Source organism: Saccopteryx bilineata, chromosome 3 (assembly GCF_036850765.1).
Source record: "Saccopteryx bilineata isolate mSacBil1 chromosome 3, mSacBil1_pri_phased_curated, whole genome shotgun sequence".
Classification (NCBI taxonomy): Eukaryota; Metazoa; Chordata; class Mammalia; order Chiroptera; family Emballonuridae; genus Saccopteryx; species Saccopteryx bilineata.
In genome coordinates this window covers 224256643-224279463 of record NC_089492.1, presented here as the reverse complement: position 1 = coordinate 224279463, position 22821 = coordinate 224256643, and the positions used below count along the sequence as shown (strand labels likewise).

At 40.0% G+C, this 22821-nt stretch overlaps 1 protein-coding gene across 2 annotated transcripts in view; it reads left to right on the top strand.

Annotated features, from left to right (window-relative positions):
• The window catches only part of ST6GALNAC3 (ST6 N-acetylgalactosaminide alpha-2,6-sialyltransferase 3), a 617424-nt gene that overhangs the window by 239074 nt on the left and 355529 nt on the right, over positions 1-22821 (top strand). For both annotated transcript variants that reach the window (XM_066268873.1, XM_066268872.1), the window contains exon 2: positions 14832-15026. In XM_066268873.1, coding sequence (XP_066124970.1) covers positions 14832-15026 — 195 coding nt within the window. The remainder of the gene's footprint in view (positions 1-14831; positions 15027-22821) is intronic.

The window sequence follows — 22821 nt, the reverse complement described above, 5'->3', positions numbered from 1 at the left end:
ATAATAACAAAACTCAGGGTAATGTCAAAATATACTCAGAACATTGGCCAACCTCATGCTTTGGAAAATTACCTAACAAATTCAGCAACTATTGCTTTTAAATGAAGAGAAATGTGTGTTTTCTAAGCATCATCTTATGAATTGGTGGCTAGGTGCTTGAGAATAAAGGAGGGTGTGGAGGCAGTGGTCTTGCCCTTGTTGCGGAACGAGACCAGTGGACATGCAATTAAAGGAGATGAACCATGCGGCGTTTGCTTGGGGCTCCAAAACAGTTCGCAGATTACTCATGTGTTTTCAAGGTTTGCGTTGTACATGAGGTTCCTGGCCTGGCTGCTTTTGCCAATGGGGAAACATTGGTGAATAAGACAGATAGAGTTTCTATTTTTCAAGAGCTCTAGCAGAGAAAGAGATATTAAACCGGTCATTGCAACAGTGAGCAGAGACGTGCAGGGAGGGTTAGTCTCAGGAGGTGTAAGCCCTTTTGGGGTTATGACTGTTCAGTCATTGGCACCTAATTCTACAAAAGAATACCCTCCTAGGCTGGGTCTAAGGCACCAGAACAGAGATTTAGTGGAAATGTTAAGAATTAACACAAGTTTACTTCTCCATCAACTGAATGTGTTTCTGAAATTTGAGAAAATGACTTTTGTTTTTCAAAATTATTTATGGGTAATTCTTCCCCTGTAAATACCTTTGTGTATATCTTTATGATAATGTTTGGTGATTAAATATGAATATTTGGCTTATAGAATGAGCAAATAATCTTCAGAGAAATCTTCATTTTTATGTAGTCACATATACAAAACAAAAATATTTTTGTTTTAGTTGAAGAAATATGCTTGGAATTAAAATTTTCAGACTCATTGCTTTTATTTTGGGTTTTCAACAGACCAACTCAGTGGACATTTAAAATTCTTTATATTAGTACCAGGACTTAATGGAAGTGGTTGAACCAGGTGTATTAACCCGTAAGTGTCCATTTATCTAGGCGAGACTGAACCGGACGGATCCCACTCTGTACAACTGAGTGAAAAACATATGTACTCTTCCTTAGAGACAAGGGTTAAAAAGGAAATAATCTCTTTTGCTGCAGAGTATTTCTCAGCAGGTACAAAATAGCTGCAATCAGGTAGGCTTTGGTAACTGGCAGCTGCTATCTGCCAAGTTGAAAGATCACAAATTCTCAGCCCATTTCTATTTCTATTTCGTAGACACTGGGCTCAATTTGTGAGTGTCTGAAGGCATGCCTAACTCTGTAACAAAAAATGGGCCTGGACCTACAGTGAGAACCGTGTACAGAGCTGTGCTGCAGCCTTCCTTCTAATGACACCAGCTCCGGCCAGTCAGGATCCCTGGGTCATCACTCTAGAGCAGGGGTCTCAAACTCGCCGCCGAACAATTTTGTGCGGCCCGCAGACTAATCCACGAAGTTCAAAATATTTTGGATAAAATTAAGTAAGCCTAGGGGCCTACTTGTATTTTTCATTTCTCTAGCATCCTAGCTAGATATTAGCTTAGTTAACAGCAGTTGTGATGCGAACTACAGTTTCTGGTCGTTTTGTGACACTGAGTAAACTGCATGTACGATTGTGCTTGTTGTACTGATTTTTTTTTGTTTTCAACTGCAGTGAGAAAAGTGTTGCGTAACAGTTGCCTTTTGTAGACTTAGTGCGGCCCGCTGAACGGCTGTGATCTTGCTCTGTGGCCCACATGCTGAGTTGAGTTTGAGACCCCTGATCTAGAATCTTAGATTTGAGAGCCATCTAGGATCCCTAAAATAGTCCATTGTACAGATGAGGAAATTGAGGCCTAAAAAGAATAACAGTCTTCCCTGTGGTCACCTGGGTTATAAAATTTATGAAGACACTGCCTCTGGCCTCAAGCTGTCACCTGTTTTGTGCTAGACAGATAATATGGCAGGGTGCACTAATGAGTACTTCCACTGCCTGCAGCGTTGTGTTGAAAGGATTCTGAAGTTGCGTCCTGAATTAAGGAGAAATGGTGCTGTGGTTGATCAGCAGTATCCCTGAAAAAGATGTGGATGTGGTGTGCTATGTGTGAATTTGGTTGAATGATGGAAGTTGATTGGTAATCAAATAATTATCATGTGATGTAAACTATGCTTCCGAAGTGACTGCTCTAAAATCTTTCTAGAGGGTCAAGACCATTTCATAAAGATGACATTTGGATTTGGTCTTGAAGAATCAGTAGTAGTTTTTCTGACAGAGGAAGAAAAGAAGATGTTTTTAGAAGGAAGACTAGCTTGTTCAAGGGACTTGACATGTGAAGATAAGAAGGAAATTAATGATCTTTGATTGCCTGCTATGTGCTAGCATTAAGCTGGGTTCCTTATATATTATCTCATTATTTAATTTTCATAATGACTATTTTACAGTTGAGGAACAGGGACAGAAGACATTAAGATGCCCAAGGATATATAGCTACTAAGTGGAACTGAGTTAATTATTGGGGCTCCAAAGTAACTTTGATGATAGCTACCCGGCAGGACAATATAGGTGAGGAAGACTGGATTGGAGAGGGGTGATATTGTCGGTTTGGATTTGGGCTATTGAATGTGAGTTGCCTCTGAGTTAGTAGGTTGTGGCTAGTAGGTTGTTAGAAATATGGCACTAATTGATCTGATTATTATAAAAAAATGTCTTAAAGACTCAGTGATAAAAGTACAAGTCAAGTGCATGCATTTCTGGGCTTCTTTGCAGTGGAGATCTTTCTGCCTTTGTTATTCTAACATAGGAGGGTGTAGGTAATAAACTAGTATGTTTTATATTGCATGAGCAATTCAAATTACTGTCAATGCAATATTAAATTCAGAATTGATAGGAAAATCTTCTTAGAAATTCAAGTGTTCTTGGCATAATACTATTTATTATCGCCATGAGACCTGTGCTCTGGCAGAAATTCTGCTTGAGTTTAGCAAAAGACTGTTCAATATGTGAGCATTCCTTTGCCAAGGTTCAACTTGGACCTGCAAGAGGACAGATGCTGGGAGGTGACCCAGTTGATATCTGGCCATGGGGACAGGGTGTGATATGCATGTGTGTGTGCAGGGTCATCTAACCATGTTCAAAAAGAGAAGGGTTTTTGTTTGTTTTTAATATTTGTGTAATCTCAACCATAAGATAAAACCCTAAAAGGATTTTACATTAGTGATTTAATGTCCTGGGCAATTCTAGGACTCCTTGCCATTTCTTTATGGACTTAAGAGAGCAAAATCAGAAGGTATTTAAATATTAAATATAGGTATTTAAAATAGTCCAGGCATGATTCTCTTTGTTCTCTAGAGCAGTGGTCCCCAACCCCCAGGCCGCGGACTAGTACCGGTCCGTGGGCCATTTGGTACTGGTCTGCAGAGAAAGAATAAATAACTTACATTATTTCCATTTTATTTATATTTAAGTCTGAACAATGTTTTTATTTTTTTTAAATGACCAGATTCCCTCTGTTCCATCCGTCTAAGACTCACTCTTGACACTTGTCTCGGTCACGTGATACATTTATCCGACCCACCCTAAAGGCTGGTCCATGAAAATATTTTCTGACATTAAACCGGTCCGTGGCCCAAGAAAGGTTGGGAACCACTGCTCTAGGGTGATGATGATGATAATGATGATGATGATGAAGATGATGATGATGACAATAATGATGACAAAGACTATTATGATGATGACAGTACCACCATATTTTACTGATTTTAAAGTGTTTTTTCATTTTTTCACATTTCAAAGATCGAGCTGTGTCTCATACTTAGTACCACCTGGCAGTTGCCATTAACCTGCAATAAAGTTAAATTCATTCAGGTAGAATTTGTGTTGTTTCATATGGTCATCTGGGGCCATTACCAACCTGAGACCACTTCAAATTGAATTATTTACTAAGTTTTTTGTTTTTTGTTTTTTTGGGGGGGTTATTCAGTGAGAAAAGGGGAAGGAGAGACTAACTCCTGCATGTGCCCTAACTGGGATCCACCCAGCAAGCCCACTAGGGGGCGATTCTTTGCCCATCTGGGGCATTGCTCTGTTGCACAGCAACCAAGCTCTTCTGAGCCCCATAGGCAGAGGCCATGGAGCCATCCTCAGCGCCTGGGGCCAACTCGCTCCAATCAAGCCATGGCTGCAGGAGGGGGAGAAAGAGAGAAAGAGAAACGAGAGGGAGAGGGGTGAAGAAGCAAATGGGCACTTCTGTGTGCCCTGACCAGGAATTGAACTTGGGACATCCATACACTGGGCTGGTGCTCTATCACTGAGCCAACTGTCCAGAGGCTACTGAGTTTTTTTAAAAATTGCATTGGAAGTGTGAACTTGTATTGGAAACCTGCTTGAGTACCTGCATGTGGTTCTGATTCTCAAGAGAAATTATTTTTTCTTTCTCTCTTCTTGCTGATCCTTTCTGAATTCAAGCTTTATTTTTGGAATATTCTGTCTTTAGGGGAATACCACTGTGGTCTCTTCACTTTTGACAAAGGTCTCTTATTAGATTCCCTATCTTGTTTTTCTTATCATAGTTAGAGTAATGGTGTGACTAACAATTGCTCTATCTTAGAGTTGATGAAATGCTGGAACAATAAATTTAACATTACTGAGCAGTTTCCTCTTGCCAGGCAGTGTGTTAAGGCTCTGTATATGTAGTAACTCATTTAAACCTCTAACAGTTATATTTGGTAGGTACTATTGTCACCTCAGTTTTAAGTAAGAAAACAGTGGCAGAAAGAGGTTAAGCAAGAATTTGTGTCCAAGTTCACATATATAATTCATTTAGTGCAACTTGACCACTTGGAGTCTACAGATGCTGCCAGTGGCAATCCGTGTTCATTCCTGTAAAATTCTCGGCAGAGTACCTGATACTTGCTGAGCAAACAGCGCAGAAAATGGGCCATTGTCCTTATTAGAAGGACAGTGTACTCTTTTGTTAGCCACCTTTTATTTTCTGGTGTGGAATTCTTGCTTTGTCTTGTCTTCAGACAAGAGTTGGTTTTCTAAAAATGTATGAATTCCTGTCTTTTTCATTATGTGTCATGTAGAGGACATTGCTCTAAGCAGGTCCAATACTGTTCAGGTCTGCGAGTTCTATCCATCCATCAGGAACCTCAAAGCAATTGTCAGTGAAAGGTCTAGTTCAACAAATACTCAAATTCTTCTCACTTCACTTGAAATTCCCCATCCACTTCCTCTTCCTCCACCGCCCACCCCAGCCACATCAGATCAACACAGAAATCTCCAAGGGAGGTCAAGTAAGAGGAAAAAGAAAAGAATAGTTTGTGGGTTCCCCCCTTATAGAAAAATGTATTTTTCCTAATGATTCTAATCTGAAAATTTTTTGGATACTTTATTGTGGTCTCTTCACCTTTTGACAAAGGTCTCTTATTAGATTCCCTATCTTGTTTTTTGCTCCCTCTGCTCCTTCCTGCCATCTTTCCTCTTATTCGACGAGAATAAGTTTGAATTCCTCTGTTCTTACTTTCTTTCTTTATTATTATTTTTTTCATTTCTTCCACCAGTGCTGAATGAACATTTAAATTCAAGAAACTGTTTGATGCTCCCTGTAGGAGGGCTATTTTTCAGACTTCGTTCATGTCCTCAAGACATTTTTTTTTTCTTTTCATTTTTCTGAAGCTGGAAACAGGGAGAGACAGTTAGACAGACTCCCGCATGCGCCCAACCGGGATCCACCCAGCATGCCCACCAGGGGCAAGGCTCTGCCCACCAGGGGGCGATGCTCTGCCCATCCTGGGTGTCGCCATGTTGTGACCAGAGCCACTCTAGTGCCTGGGGCAGAGGCCAAGGAGCCATCCCCAGCGCCTGGGCCATCTTTGCTCCAATGGAGCCTTGGCTGCGGGAGGGGAAGAGAGAGACAGAGAGGAAGGAGAGGGGGAGGGGTGGAGAAGCAGATGGGCGCTTCTCCTGTGTGCCCTGGCCGGGAATCGAATCAAGACATTTTTAAAGACAATATCATAGAAGAACCTTTTCCTCCCTCTGCTCCTTCCTGCCATCTTTCCTCTGTCTTCCTTCTTCACATACCCCACCCCACCCCGCTCCACCCCACCCTCTCTCATGAACTGGAAGGCAGGGAGGAAGAGAAGACTTCAGGGAGGAAACAAACATCATTTGAGCTGAATTATATTTGAACTTGTACTGACAGGGATGGTAGAAAACAGCAGGGTGCCAGTGAGGAGCAGCCTGGACAAAGTCACAAAAACTGTGCAGCCAGGTGGCTTTGGGGCATGATGTGAAGTCCAGCCTGAAACATGGAGAGCGTGGAAAGAGAGATAAGGATGAGACTCAAGCAGACGACCTTCCCTCTTCCTTCCCTGGTCAGAGGGGAAGTCATGTGAAGGGATAGGTCTGAATGTGCTTGAAGAGGTAAATGCTGTTTAAGGTAAGCTCATGTAGATGCGCAGAAAAATAAGGTCTGGTTGGTGCCATCATCACTGTCCTCATCACTGGTGCTCTCATCATTGTCATGACACCTCTCAGAAGGGCTCCCTTCCTACTGACCGTCAGCTGACCAGAATTTATCCTTATGCTCCACTTCAGTATGTTGAACACCTCAAAAATAAGAATTGAATCCTAAGAGACAAACTTACTTCTTGAAGAGTGAAAGATTCCAGAAGATGTTTGTGGAAACCCAGTAAAGCCAATGAGGGCCAGGTGGTTGCGAGTACAACAAGAGCACCCGGGCTGGTGCCCGGAGTACCTGCGTCGTCCCTGGTTGTTAGTGCCTCTCCTCCCTCAGCAGAATGCTGGGGTCATAGAGAGAGAAGAACAGGGGACTGGGACATACGTCTTCCTGGAGTACAAGCATTTAATGAAAAAAATAATTAACTGCAGGACCACCTGCCCCAAACCCTGTTGTTCTCATTGTGGGAACCAGCCATTGGGAGGACATTTTTCCATGTCTGTTTGCACAGACACTTTGAGACGCTGCTGTCTGGGCTCCTCATGCTGTGTTCTAAGTATCAATCTTTAAATCTATCTTGTGTCTCTGAAAAAAATTTTCTTTCTTTCTGATATATCAAAGGACGCATGCTGTAGCAATTAGATAAAGATGTAGAGGCAAAACGAGATAAAACTGGTTTTTATACCATTTTACAAAATGAAACAAATTCAGTGACTGTAGCCATGGTTGTTTCACTTAATCTTGTAGCAGCTTAGAAGTCAGATCTGGCCAGGAAAACCCAAATCCTGTCCTCAAATAAAATAAGAAAAAAAGTACAGGTATATTAAAAATGTTTTTCATTATGGTTTTAAAATCAGTGGGACTTCTTATCATGTCAGCTGACAAATTCAAAATGTTCATGTTTACTTGAGCTTCTTTATAGTGTTTGCAGTGGTAGGAAGCCTCTGTTGGAAAAATAATATCCCTGAGGAGAATTTGGGCACCGGTAATTTTTCTCCAGGACTAGCTTTCTGCATGGAATAATTTATGGCAGTTGTGCCCAGGAGCACTCCATTGTCTTGCTTCTTGGGTTTTTTTTTTTCTTTCAGATTCTCACTGGATTATGCCCGTGTCTGAAAGTGACATGTTGGTGTGATCTCCAGATACTTACCATAGGTCACCATATTGATGATGTTCTACTACTATTAACCTTTTTTTTTTTTTACAAAATTATCAACATTTTGCTGTTTAGCTGTGTCTTCATTGAATAAAAGGATCATGGAACTGTGGAGCTGAGAAAGGAAGACATGCCCATTCTATCATGTTGGTTCCTACAGACTGTCTGCAATAAGATACCAGATTGTTGATTGACAAAGAGCTTGTTATGTTTTCTAGCAGAAGTGGAAGAATAGTTGCATTATTTTCCCTGAGTGCTAAACAATGGTACCTTGCAGTTGTCTTTTTAATACTGGGAATAATGCCAGATTTAGGCAAAATGAATCAAATTTGCCCACAAATTACTGATTCTGAAGTAAATATAATTACCATGCTTCAGCCTCTTAATCTTTCGTGTGAATTACATATTTTGTTTATTGACGAAATGTATTACAAAATCTACTTCAGGGCTAGTACTAGTTTTTAAAATTTATGAAGCAGTTTAAGAGCATTCTGTCGGTTTGAGTAACAATTAACAAGTTAGCTATTTCAATCACTAAAACACAGGCTCAAGAGTTGAAATATATGAGTTTAATACCTGCCTTTACCATGTCCTTGCTTTGTGACATTGGGCAAATCACTCAATCTTTCTAGTTATTTATTTCCAGTATTAAGTTTATTCCCAGTATATTTCTTTTTGTCTGGAAAATGGAATTATAGAAGTATTTCTCCAACTGGTAATAGTAACATGATTTCTGTTAAGACTTTGATGATTATTTATATATGTGCACTCTATTCTGGAATTTATTCCTTCCTAGTGTCCCTACTAGGAGAAGAAAATCTAATCTCTGAAGGTAACAGTTGCACTTTTCATCTTGATAATTTAATGTTCACTAGTGATACTTGATTAATGGTCATTTGTTGCTCTCGTCATTTTTTCCCCAAAAGGATCTTTCCCACCTCCCAATTCATTGACTAGACCACTTCCCCAGTGAGCTTTCCAAAATCAAGTCAGATTTTCTCTATCCCATGTCTAAGCCATTCTTTGGATTCCACAGTGTTTTAAGTCCAGATGCTATGGCACAATGTACAGACCTGTCCTAATCAGATCTCTTCTTGCGTCTCTAGCTCCATTTCATCTGCCTTCTTCAAAGTCTGCTCTCAAAATCTGTGTCTTTTACCTTACTGCATTCTCATCATCAGCCTCCTGGATTCTGAATTCTGTCTATTTTCCCATGTTGCCCTTGTTAGGAATTCACTCCTCTCTCCTTGATGACCTCAATAATTCTATCCCCAGCTATGCTGCCTAAGGCTGCCCTTGACAAGCTTCTGTGTGGACTCCACTTATCTAGCACTGTCCATCTTTTTATTACCCTTCTTTTCTGATTCCCCCAATGAATGAGTCAGAGTCTTCCCATGGTTCGTTATAGTTTAATAAACAGGATCCAAACAGTTTGTTGACTCAGTAGCTAAAAGAAAACAAATGAAGATTTCATTTGTATACTCTGAGCTTTGCTAATTTGTTCTGTACAAATGGAAGGTAGCTTTATTGCATTAGGGGAGAACCAGACTTGGAGCTTGACCAATAGCACAAGGTAGAATTACATTGATTGCACAACTTCTTACATGGGGGAAGAATGTGTACTTGGTAAGATCACAAGTAGCCAGTAGGAAATAAGAAGTTCAGCCACTGAAGGTTCATCAGTGGGAGAAGCAGCAGAGCACTGATATAAATAATACAACTGACATCATGTTTTATATTTATCATTAGGTAAATGACAGCATATGGATAAAAAAGTGTACTTTATTTTGTCCTGGTAAGAAACTACTTCAGACATCAGTAATACTATTTAAATAGAAAAACACATCTTTATACTGTTGTTTATTATTTATGAAAAAGAAACAAAACAAAATCTAGCAACTGACTAAATTAATAGTTAAAGACTTTGTGGTTAAAGACTAACTCTGTGGTAGAAAAGAATAAACATGTACAAATGTAAATATAGCTTCCAAATTTGCTAGGTCCAAATTCCTGCAATTGTTTTCTTTCTAAATTATGAATTCTCTGTGGGTTTTACTTTGAAATAGGTATTTCTGCTTTAAGTCTGATGAGTGATATTCCAGCTCTAAAGAGCAAGACCTGGGTGCCACCTCTTTGATGAGTATTTTTCCAGCAGAGAGGGGGCTAAATGTCTCAGCTATTAAAGGCCCCTTCAGACTTGCCCCAAATGAAGAACAGAGAAGGAGAAAGCTTTCCCCAAGGCAGTGCATCAGATCTGTTGGGCCCAGTGACACCGTTTCAGAGCTTGTGTGGATACGTTGCACTGAATAGTTCAAGGGTTTGTAGCTGCTTAGGATATTTGAGAAAAAGATATCTCTAAGTTCTTTTTTTTTTTCTTTTCTTTTTTTGTATTTTTCCGAAGCTGGAAACGGGGAGAGACAGTCAGACAGACTCCTGCATGCACCCGACCGGGATTCACCCAGCATGCCCACCAGGGGGCGTTGCTCTGCTGCGACCAGAGCCACTCTAGCGCCTGGGGCCGAGGCCAAGGAGCCATCCCCAGCGCCCGGGCCATCTTTGCTCCAATGGAGCCTCGGCTGCGGGAGGGGAAGAGAGAGACAGAGAGGAAGGAGAGGGGGAGGGGTGGAGAAGCAGATGGGCGCTTCTCCTGTGTGCCCTGGCCGGGAATCGAACCGGGGACTTCTGCACGCCAGGCTGATGCTCTACCACTGAGCCAACTGGCCAGGGCCTCTAAGTTCTTATCATCCATTTACACGGGCTGGCCAGTCCTCACCGATTAGCTAATGTTCACCAAGGCTCTGATAATAGTAGTTATAGCATAATAACATCTGGTTTTTGTGTGCTCACTATGTGCCTGGAACTATACCCTGCATTTTCTACATATTTTGTCACTGAATGTTCTTGCTTCTGATATTAGTTACTAAATTTACGTCAGTGTTTTTGTAGTATGAGAATGTGTTGAACCGTCTTCTACATTATAAACTTGACAAGTTCTTACTGTTGTTTTCGCTTACCTACTTGTTTTTGTTGAATCTAGGAGATGATCTGATTGCTCCATTAAAGGCAGCAGTGATAACTTCCATAAATAAATTGTTAGATATAGAACACACGAATAAACGGGTATCATCTCCTAATTTGCTGAGTGTTGATAGACTAAAAACAGTTACTAGAACAAGCCACTGAGGGTGTCAGCCAAAGTTAAACATTTAGAAACAGGTATGATGGTGTGTTAAATGAAAATTTCCAAGAACAGTGATTGATCCTTTTACATGTGGTTGGAGAGTGAAGATTATTTCAGAATAATAAAACATGGCATTTTTATACACTTGTTCTTTTACTACCCTAATGTAACATAGATTGGATAGGACAGATAAATTGCATTTGAATTAATGTATTCATCCTATTTTCTGTTTCATGATATGAACCCTATTTAATTTTTTAGCATTATCTCCTACCACACATAGTCTACGTATTTTCTCATCAAATGACTTGCAGGTCTCTGACCAAATTAAGGCCTTTCAAAATTCTGTGCCTTAGTCTATGCTGTTCTCTCTGCCCAGAATGCCCTTTCCATCTTCACTTGTCTAAGCCTTTCTCGTTCCTCAGGACTCCATTTGACTATCACCTCCTTAGGCCAGCACTCCCTGGGTTCTTCATCCCCCGCCCACTTCTTCTAGGTTGCCGCAGCAGCCTGAGCATACCTCTGTACCTCATTTGATATGTAGTTTTATCCTTTTCTGTTTATTGTACTTGCAAGCTGCACTCTGTTGTGACACTTTAGAAACATAGTGTCTTTTGGGTTTTATTTCTGTTTTTCTGCACCTCACCAAGTCTCTGCAGAGTACAAACTTAATGAGCAATGTGACTTGAAAGAGTGAATGCATTCATATAAATCATGCCTATCAGTATTTTTATTTTACTTCCCCAACATTTTCTCTCTCTCTCTCTCTCTCTCTCTCTCTCTCTCTCTCTCTCTTTTTACTGCGTTCTGGTATATGTAGACTTTGAAAAACTTCATCTGGTTTTTGTTTTAATTGCTGAAGTGCCAGGTCACGCTCTGGCAGAAGTGACTACTACAAGAACACACATTCATGCTAAGTAAACCATGTGGTCCTTGTCACCTGGAACACAGAGAGTGCTTGAAGTTATGTACCTTTTCGAGTGAAATTACAGGGCGGTTTTATATCAGCACTATGAGAATACTTTCATATTAAACAGGGATATAGAAACATGAAGAAAAGTACAGACGCAGGCCCAGTCGCACCACAGAAGCGGGCCGGCAGCCTGAGCTGTGAGAGGAGCACTTCTGCGCCCTGCAGAACGTGATTTCAGGTCAGACACCGGGGACTCTGTGTCTGGCTTGCACTCTCCATTTGCTTGCTTCATCCTCTCTGTGCTCATCACTTGGTTTCTTTTTGTAGGACATGGGAGGCAGACAAGTATTCTTAGGGAGAAGGCTTTTACAACTCTGGTTTCATTCCATATTGAAGTTTCTCTCAAAATGGCTGATATATTTTCTTCTCCTGTATGGATTGTGTAGGTGTTGCTATGCACCATCAGATAATTCAGAAAGGCCATCCACGATTTCATCCCCAAACCCTCAGCCACTCAATGCTGTGTGACAACCAAGAGAACCAGAGAGCCGTGCTGGGCTCTGGAGTAGACAAAGGCATAAATCCCATCTGGGTCTCCTTCAAAGCAAGCTGCTGTTTTCCAACAAGCTACCAGGATGGCAATAAAAAACGTTCTTACCTGTTAATGGGTGACTGGCCTCTTTGCTTTTATTTAGCCATCTGTTCTGGTCTGTGTCCTTTTGAACTTGTAAGATCCATCACCTCATTTAAGCTGTTACCTTGACACATTGCAGTGTTGTGGACGAAGTGATTCCACAGAGGAGCAGATTAAAATGGTTTTTCATGATTAGAAGGTTAAATGAGGTATGTCTGTGGTAGTTAGTGGTGAGATAAAGGGTTTTGAGGGGGCAGAACTCCAGGGTCTTTCAGGTGATTGAGAAATTAGTCTGGTTAGACAGAGGGGTGGCACTTAACAATTACAGGGGCTAAGAGTGAAGACTTCCTTTGGATGTCTCTGATTTCGGGGGGCTTATTCTTCTGCCCTTAAAGACACCATGATGATGGCTCAAGGAGATACAGGAGCTAGCTTTGCGTTTCTTTTCTCCTTGTGGGACATTCTGTGAAAAGCAAAAACAAGCTGATTACACTGGGAAGTGGTACACTGGAAACACAACAGCAACCTCAAAAATATTTAGTTATTCCCACAAAAATATTTGGCTTCCTTTCAGTTTGAAGAAGAATCAGGGGCCAACCCAACTTCATGGAGGAACATTTCCTTGTGTCTTCACCCTGGACTTGAAGGCAGAGTTGTTCCTGATGTCTCTCTGCCTTCAGCTTCAGACTTGACCTTGCACCCCACTCTTTGACAGCTCCATTCAGATGGCCTACCAGTCCCTGAAAACTAGGGCTTAGATGCCAAGGGCTTTACCTTCTTACGTTTTTATATCAGTTCTTGCTCTGACCACTCTGGTTTTTCCTCAGATGACCAGCATTATTAGTTACTGGGACTCATATCAGGCGTCTCTGAATTTTCTGTCCGCCAATTCTATTCATTTAGTTGCCAAGTTCTCTGCCTTCAATTAAATTGAGTTTCTCATGTCTTTCCCCATCTTTCTCTTCTCTCTGCTACTGCTCTAGTTTTCCATCCCTTGTTACCCCTATTCTGACCAACTGGAATAACCTCCTAAGTAGGGGCTGCCTGCCTTTAATTTCTCCCTGCTCAAAGCATCTTGAACACCGATGTTTAATTAGAACCTGTAACAGTCACCTTAAAAAAATAAAACAAACAAAAGTTTCCGCTGGTTTATCATCTCCTGGCAAACTCAGTAGACTTCTCAGCTTGGTATCTGAGGCAGTCCATAAGTTATCATTTGTGTTTCCAGCTTTTTCTTTTTCTTTGTGCCCCAGTAAGACAAAGTGCTATATGGTTAGGACTAACCCCATGTTTTCTTGCCTCTTTGCTCTGTTCCTTCCACCTGGAAAGCTCTGTTCACACATCTTTACTGATTAAATCTCATGCATTTTATCAAGTTCAGTCTCAAATACATCTCGGCTTTCTCCCACGCCAATCAGATACAGTTGCTGCTGCTCTTGTTCCCTAGCAGCAGATTTAGGGGGGTGTTCTTATGCAGCTTGGCATACATTGTTTTCCTATGCTTATTGTTAGCGCTTTAAATCTTACTTTTGCATATCCTATAGCGCAGGTTAAACTTTGCTGCATATAGAGGGTGCTAGATAAAGACACAGGATAATGGTTGATAATGAGACTATCTGTAAGAATGCAAAACAATTATGAATTCATTCATTCACACAATTTTGTGTTGCATTCATTCATTCATTCACACAAGTGTTTGTGGGGTGCCTATAGTATAGTATGTAAGGAACTGTGTCAAGGACCTGGGATATAGAGATCAGTATGACATAGCACACCCCTGTTCTATAGGAACTCACGATTTCCTGGAAGAGAAGTCACATAAAAAATTATACCATGAAAAAATATACAACAGAAGTGCCTTCAAGGTATGGGAGAGGTGGGACTTCTTACCTCTAACAGGATAGATATGTTGGGAGTGAAGAGATGATGGTAGGGAGGAAATTGAGCAGTTAGCAAGGGCTTCCTACAGTTGGGAATTTCTGTTTTGGGTTTTGAAAACTAAATAAGAGTTATCAAGGAAGACAGACAGGTAAGAAAGGGTAAGGATGGAATGGAAGGTAATTTACCCTTTGAGTAGTGAGTTTTTTTCATGCTCACTGACCCCTGGGAGTGATTTTTTTTTTTTCAAAAAATGAAATTACTTCCAGTTACAGTTTTGTTAACTTAAAATCATGTTTGTTTGATAACCAATTTATGGAAACAAGAAGAACATACATTTGCCTTTTTTTACTGTTGCCTTACACATTTTTTAAATAAATCAACTGTACTCTGGATGGTCAGGAGGCACGAGGACCTATATGAATGCTCATACTACTCAAATTAAAAATGCTGCTCTACTTGCTCTCAGAGGCTCAGCACAATATGACAACCTAGTCACCAAATATTTTCTGTTTTCAAATAAAAATATCCTAAATGACAGCATTTTTTGATATCTTTGGAAGAGAAAGGACGAGGAATAAAGGAACCACTGTAATTGCTTTTGGTTGAAAGTCACTCATTCTTTCTTTTCTCTCTTTTTTTAAATGTTTTGTAGAGAAAATCTGTGATTGCAGTGAGCTTCATAGCAGCGTTTCTCTTCCTGCTGGTTGTGCGCCTGGTAAATGAAGTAAATTTCCCACTGCTACTAAACTGCTTTGGACAATCTGGGACAAAATGGATACCATTCTCCTACACATACAGGCGGCCCCTTCGAACCCATTATGGCTACATAAACGTGAGGACACAAAAGGTAAGACCTCAGAGGGTTACCTAGGATATGAGGGTATCCATGGTAACAGCTTTTTTTAGGAGCAAGATGGCTTCCAATCACTGAACTTGCTCTCTCTGCCCCACTGAGCTTCTTTGGGTCCCTGACCTTTTCTGTTTTCTTGTTCTTAAACATTTACTGACATATGTCTAAAGTCTGCTGCCCTTCCTAACATCAAATCTTCCGATTCACTGGCTTCATGTGGAGTTGAGGAAGCAATTACCTGTTTTCCTGGTGGTTTGTGGTATAACATCCATATCTTTCCATTTATTAACTCTGATCAGTTACCAGCTAGAGAATTGGCTGGTTTTTTTTTCCTGGAGGTCAATTGGTTGGGAACAGCTCTTTGTAGAATTGCAGAAAAGCATTTATACTTTTTAAAATGCTATAATCCTTAGACCTGGAGCTAGAAAAGGCCAAGTTGATTTTAAAATTCTCAGTGGCTGCAGAGATAATGGTATTTAAAGAGTTTCCAAATTTAAAGGGGTTAAAATCATTTAAATCCTATAATCACTGAACCTCTAAGTATTTTAGCCAATTGGTGGTGTAGAAGAGAATGGAGGCATGTTGACAACTAGAAAGTGCACGCTATGCTAGCACTTTTGCAAGCAAGGGTTTGCGTCATGGGGTGAAGGAAAAAAGAAGGAACCTCATGCAGTGTGTGAAGTGTATAGAAGTGGTTAATAAAAGTGTTTTCACTGTTTGTTTTATGCAAAGGGGTGAATGTGAGGTTTATATTCATAGATGCAAAGTCCAAGCCTGCTTGAAGTTGTTGGTAACAGAGGTGTAAGTTGTCAATGTGTCTACATCACTGAGAAGATGGGTCAGATCCCATTGAAAAGTCATTTTGTTAAGGTACTAGGGAGGAGAGTTACGCACAGAATGCTACTCCTGTTCTGAAAGTTATTCTTACCATCCAGGGAGGGATGTTGAAAGCAGGCTGGGCCAGCCCCTTTTGCAGGCAATATTATACCTGAGTCTTTGCATCTGGCCAATTTGATTCTTTGAAAATGGTTTCTGTACTGCAGGATTTATAGGATTTTTATTAGACCTTTATAGTTAAGAAGAAAAAGGCATCCTTAATAATACAGAAATTCTCAAGAGCCATGCTTAATGTTTATCCTTTAATTGGTTTTAAATTATTTTTTTTAAAGGGGCCCATTGCTTAAATTTGTTGTGTGCCCTAATAAATTGATTACCTGTATAAAAATTATCTCAGAGAATAGTTTGTCTCACTCTTGTGTTTCGTTACTTTTATTTCTGGCTGTCATTAAATATTATATAACTGCTGGATCATGTTAATACTTCACAAGTGCCTGTCACAGGCAGAAAATGAAACATGCGACTGAAGTGTTTCATAAATTACTCTCATGAGGGAAGTCCCATCAAAAATCTCAAGGACCCTTTCATTTGTTTAACTATTAGTGGATTAGATTTTGGAGTGTTAAGGGAAAAACTGACCTAGGAAGGCTGTTATTAAATTAGTCATATTATCCAAGCTACCTTTGATGTTCTTTCAGTGTAGTTTTTAATACGATGACTGTTTACCACGGAATATTGATCATTATTTTGATCCTGCAGAGGCTATTTCTTGGGAGGAAACATGTTACAATAAAGAGAGTTTTTTTTCAGGCTTTAGAGGCACACAGGCATGGTTTGAGTGAAAATAGAGATAACAATATCAACTAACAAAATTATGAGGATTAAATAGGACAAAGTGTACAATGTACCCAGTTTCAAACTGATGTTCCATGAATAAGGCTTTTTTTACTTCTCCTATACTTACAGTTATGATTTGAAGTGCTCAATATGAATAACACTAAAAATACCAAAGTCCAAAATTACAGACTTTGTATTTAAATTTTAAAGAATCTGAATTCAGGGTAGTAAACTTAAAAAGGAGTTCACAATATCATTAGAAATCAGGGCTTTATAATTTAAAATCACATGAGAAGAGAAAAAGGAGCGTAATGCACATCAAGTACCAGATTAGCAAAAAATTAAGAATCTGCTAATACTAAGTGTTGATGAGGATGTGGAACAACAGGAATGTTTATTAGTAGTGGAATATAACCTGTAACAACCCATTTTGGAAAAAAACAGCTCCTATTATCATGTAAAATTGAAGATTTACATATCTCATACCCCAGCATTTCCCAATATTGATATATTCATTTAGACACATTCATGAGCACAGGCAGTGAGAGGCATAAACATAATGTATGCAAGCATTGTTCATAATTGCTAGAACCTAGAAGCAACCCAGATGTCTATCAGGAGAAGAGTGGATTAAAATTGTGCTATATGCACTAGAATACCATACAGCAGTAAAAATGAAGAAACTCTAGCTATATATATGCCAACATGGATAAATCTTACACTAACTTAATTTTGAGCAAAAGATGCAAGAGTACACACAATGTGATTACAGGAAGAGGCAAAACTAAATAATGTTGCTTAGGGTCATATAGAGGAGGGAAAACTAAAAAGGAATAAAAAATAAGGCAGTTATTATTATATAAGTGAGAATAACAGTTATTTTGAGAAAAAGGTGTAGTTTGTGAGCAGTGTAGGTTCCTGGGATGTTAGCAACTATCCTATCTCTTGATCCTGTTGGAAGTGACATGGACGCTCATATTCTAAATATTTTATTTAAAGTATATGTTCATGTTGTATGCACTTTTCTGCATGTCTATTTTATAATAAAAAATTTAAAAATAGTCTGACCTGTGGTGGCACAGTGGATAAAGCGTCGACCTGGAAATGCTGAGGTCGCCGGTTCAAAACCATGGGCTTGCCTGGTCAAGGCACATATGGGAGTTGATGCTTCCAGCTCCTCCCCCCTTCTCTCTCTCTCTGTCTCTCCTCTCTCTCTTTCTCTCTCTGTCTCTCCCTCTCCTCTCTAAAATGAATAAATAAATAAAAATTAAAAAAAAAAATTAAAAATAGCCTGGCCAGGTGGTAGTGCAATGGACAGAGCATCGGACTGGAACATGGAGGACCCAGGTTTGAAACCCTGAGGTTGCCCACTTAAGCATGGGCTCATCTGGCTTGAGTGTGGGGTTGCTGCCTTGAGTGTGGAATCATAGACGTGACCCCATGGTTGCTGGCTTGAGCCCAAAGGTCACTGGCTTGAAGCCCAAGGTTGCTGGCTTGAGCAAGGGGTCACTGGCTAGGCTGCAGCCCCCCCCCCCCCCCCGTCAAAGCACAATATGAGAAAGCAATCAATGAACAACTTAGGTGACGCAACTATGGGTTGATGCTTCTCATCTCTCTCCCTTCCTGGTTGTCTGTCCCTGTCTCTCTCCATTGCTCTCTCTCTCTCTCTCTTTCTCTCTCTCGCTAATAAACAAACAAACAAATACATAAATATTCCAAGCCGAGTATGATATTTACTGACTGGGAATCACAGAGAGCATTTCACCTAATTTAACAGCATGCAATAACTAAAAAGAAGCAATGAGACATTAAGCTAGCTAAAACAAACTAGAAATATTTGAAATAGACAATTTCATTTTATGCAAAGACTAGCAAATATACAGGTGACTTATTCTTCTGGTCTATGCATGATAGAGACGTCCTGTGTTATAACAGGAGTGAGTAATGAGCAGAAAATATTGCATGGATGTTGAAAACAGCGTAACACCTAAATGAAACAATGGATTTTCCTCCAATTCAAGTTCTAAGCTCTATTGACAGGAAAGCAAAATTTGAGGATTCTCTACCTCCCTTCTCATGGATTTCATCTTTTCTTCTCACAATTCCAACCCCTGTCTCCCTCATATCTGTCCTGACTCTTAACTCTCAAATACCCTGTGTATTGGAATTCATCAAGTAATGGCTTCCAGTACAATCATTCCCAGAGATAGCTGCACTACATGTAATTCAGGAAGAAAAAGTCTTCAAGAGCAAACATAAAGTAGCTCAAATGATAGGTGATTGGTTTTATATTCTGGGGCAAATAACTTCAATAGTGACCTTCAATCCTAGCTCCAAAGGCAACCTAAGCTCCTATGTCCCTAGTCACTCCACTCTTATCCGGAGAAGGGTCACTAGCCATGACCGAGCTGAATCAAGGGAACACTGAGCTGATCTATTTATTTTTAAGATCTTGGTTCTTGAGGTTTTCTCAGAAGTTTTTTTTTTTTTTTTTTCAGAAGAAAGCACATGCTTGCTAGGAGCCAGCAGACTTACAAGAAATTGTTTAAACATGTAGCCATGCCAGCAATGATTTCCAGATCTGGAGTGTCTGCAAACACAGTCATTGTTGATGATAGCTTTATTGGCTGATGCTTCAGCTGGACCAGACGTTGCTGTCACTAGACAAAGATTTTATGAGTGAAAAGTTTATGATGAAACAATGTCTCTCCACTACTTTCAAATGCAAGGTGGGGATGGGAGTGGGGATGGCTGAATTAGCTTAAAGATCTAGTGGACACCGTGGAGAGCTGGGTTGCTTGGGAGGAAAATGTGATTTGCTGGTACCTTTAAAAATGTGAGATGAGTTCTGGTCCCTTTGGCTGAGCTCAAGTGGAAGTCTAGGCAGTCTCAGGAATCTGTGACAGTCTGCTCTGACCGCCTCACCTATAGTAAATGATATCCTATTCAAGCTCAGCTTTACTGTGTCAGTTCACCCTGTGTTTGCATAGTCTGTTCCCAAGTGAAGATAAACATGTGGACTTGCTTATATTTCACATTGTTAGTTTTTTTCCCCCTGGCCCAGACCCATAAAAAGGAATATGTTGTGAAAATTATAGGGTTATTCTAGAGAAGTTTGATGGAAAGAATTAAAATACCGCAGTCCATAATGACAACTTACATGCAATGTAGTTGGTGACGGACTTTCATCCTTTGCCCTGTCTCTCCCTTTCTTGACCAGTGTTGGTGAAGGTTTTTATATTTGAGGGAGAGGAAGTCTTGAGACTCAGGGAAGCAAAATGAGTGCCAGCTAATGGGGTGAGTGCTGAAATCTTGATGTTTGCTGGCCACAGAATGCAGAATTCCTCCTTAGTTCTGTGTGTGAGCTGTTCACAACCGTGAGGTATTGTGCCCATCTGAAGTATGGACCAGAAGTGATTTAAATTTTGCAACATGGTCTGTACTTTCTTTTGTTCCCTATTCCTATTAATTTCCTCACTCACTAGCTGTTCATACTTGCCCTGCCAGGTCTAATGATTAGTAATACAGCATTAGTAATGCAGCCCTCCATTTAAACAGAACTCAGTTTGGAGGACCACACCTAGAAAATTAGGGCAGAGTTACTGTATCAGTTTTTTAAAGATTTTATTCATTCTAGAGAGGATAGAGAGAGGGAGAGAAAGAGAGGAGAGAGAGAGAGAAAGAAGGGGAGGGAGAAGCAGGAAGCATCAACTCCCATATGTGCCTTGACCAGGCAAGCCTGGGGTTTCGAACTGGCGACTCAGTGTTCCAGGTCGATGCTTTATCCACTGCACCACCACAGGTCAGGTGAGTTACTATATTATTAACTGGCCTTAGACATAGTAAAAGGCATACCCCACATGTGTTTGGGGGAAAAAAATCTATGCTTAGCAGTATCCTATACACTCTGCTTTCTTCTTAATGCAAATTTTAATGTTCATTTTAAATGAATTAATTGTAGCAGACAGAGAAAGTGTAAACTACTAAGGTGCTGCAGGACTTTGTTCAAGGTAATCATTGTTTCTTCCTGTTGTGATCATAGCAGATTTTGAGGAAAAAGAAGGAAATGAATTTCAGGCTAGATTTTGTTTGTAGTCTCCAGATGTATGGAATCAGTTATCCTGTTGTTTTTGTTGCTGCTGTTGTTGGGTGACCTGGTGTGAAGACATTGCTCAGAGCAAGTAACAGGCAACTTATTTGCATTACCCACTAGATAGAGAATCAAGCTCTGACAATCAATAGATTGCCACATGCAGATCTTCCAGGTGATCCATGGGGATAATAGATGTCTCCCTCAGATCTGATAAGAGGTGCCTCAGAGCCTTTCTGGTATTGGGGAAGAGTCACCTTTCAGAGGATCTTTAGATGTGCTAAGCGAAGAAGTGCATGATTTCTAAGACATAGCAGTCAAATTGTAGGGCTGCATATTGATTTGCTTAATAATTTAATGAGGCTAAAACATGCCTCTTTAGAAAATGAGGGTGTGTTGAAGTAGACTGAATAAGAATACTTAGGATCAGTTGCTGTGACAGACAGGCCGCTTGAGCCTAATTAAAGATGTGTATAACATATTGATGTTGCAATAGAATTTCTGAAATTAAGGAACAGATCTGACTTTCTTGGCAATAAAACCACACACTCAACACATTCAAATAAATGTCCATATGTAACTAAAGCTGACATGAATGGGCTTTTTAATATTTGGGAATATAGGCTTTGGATTTTATATAAGTATATTGAGAATAATTATATGCAAATATGTTTCAAAAGTTTAAAACTAATCAATTTAATTGTTAATTAAGAGCTGAACATTCACATTTGTATAATCATAAAGCAGAAGAAATTTCAACTGTTAAATTGTTATAGAAAAGGAAACAACTAAATTAACATAACAAGGATTACTTATTTGGCATGTGCATATTGGATTAATCATTTTTAAAGATAATTTATCCTTTTCTTAAGTATGAGGGTATATATTTGCTGAGCAGAGAAGAGATTATATTTCTCAGTCTGGTCGTGAAATAGCAAATCCTAAGCAAGGGTCATATCTCAAGGTAGTCTATGGTCTGGTGCCAAATGGGAGGGACCAACATCACTGTGGGTCAAAACAGTTTCCGAAGCTTTCATGGGAGAGGTGAGACATGTGTAGGACAAGGATTTGGATGGGTTAGAATGAGAAGAAAAAGTAGAATTGGACATGTAAGAGAGATTTAATATTCCCTTGACCCTTTCTAGGTTCTTTGACTGGTCTAATAATTAAATTGACATAAGACAGATTGCCAGGAGAAAAACAAATTTGACTTCATCTAGGACCCCTATGAAAATATGAGACTCAAAAGGCACCAGGCAGTTGAGGTTTATAGTCTATGCTATCCTGGGTTAAGGAAGGGCGTGGGGTCTGGTCTCCAAGGAGAGGAAGGCGTTCTCAGGTGGATAAGAAGAGCAGACGTTTGGTATTCCTATACAGATATTTACTCCGTCACGCAGACAGGTTTCTCAGATGAAAAACTTATTCTGGCATTAGCTGTCTTCCTGGTACAGGCCCCCTTGGAGAGGGAAAAACCATGCTGAAACTTGCAAAACAGTAATACATGTAATATATTCATGAACCAATGTATACAAATATACAGAAAATACATGCATCCATATATACATACATTCAGGCAATATACACACATACACATGCTCACAGAACAACTTATACTTTAAATGTAAACATACATAGACTATATGCATAGATACTATATTATATCATAATATGGTTAATATATATAATTAGCAAGTTAGGCATATATAATGCTTCTTGTGCTTTCCTACTTGCCACTGCTCCTTCATTACAGAAACGGTTCCTTCCCTCCTGACCATAGGGGTGTGTAGGAGATGCAGGCTAGTGATTAGCCAAACAAGGGATTGGTCAAGAGGTGGGTACATGGCCCAAGATGAACCAATCTGAACCTTTCCCAGATTTTATTGTACTAAGGAATGTTGTGGGGAAAGCCCTCTTTGGTGGTAGAGTGTTGAGATGTGGTTCTCTGGGTGTCCGTGGCTGTGTTTCCCAAAGAGAATGAGATCAAGACCCTGAGGAAGGCACTAACCAGTTGCAGAGCTAAAGCGAGGG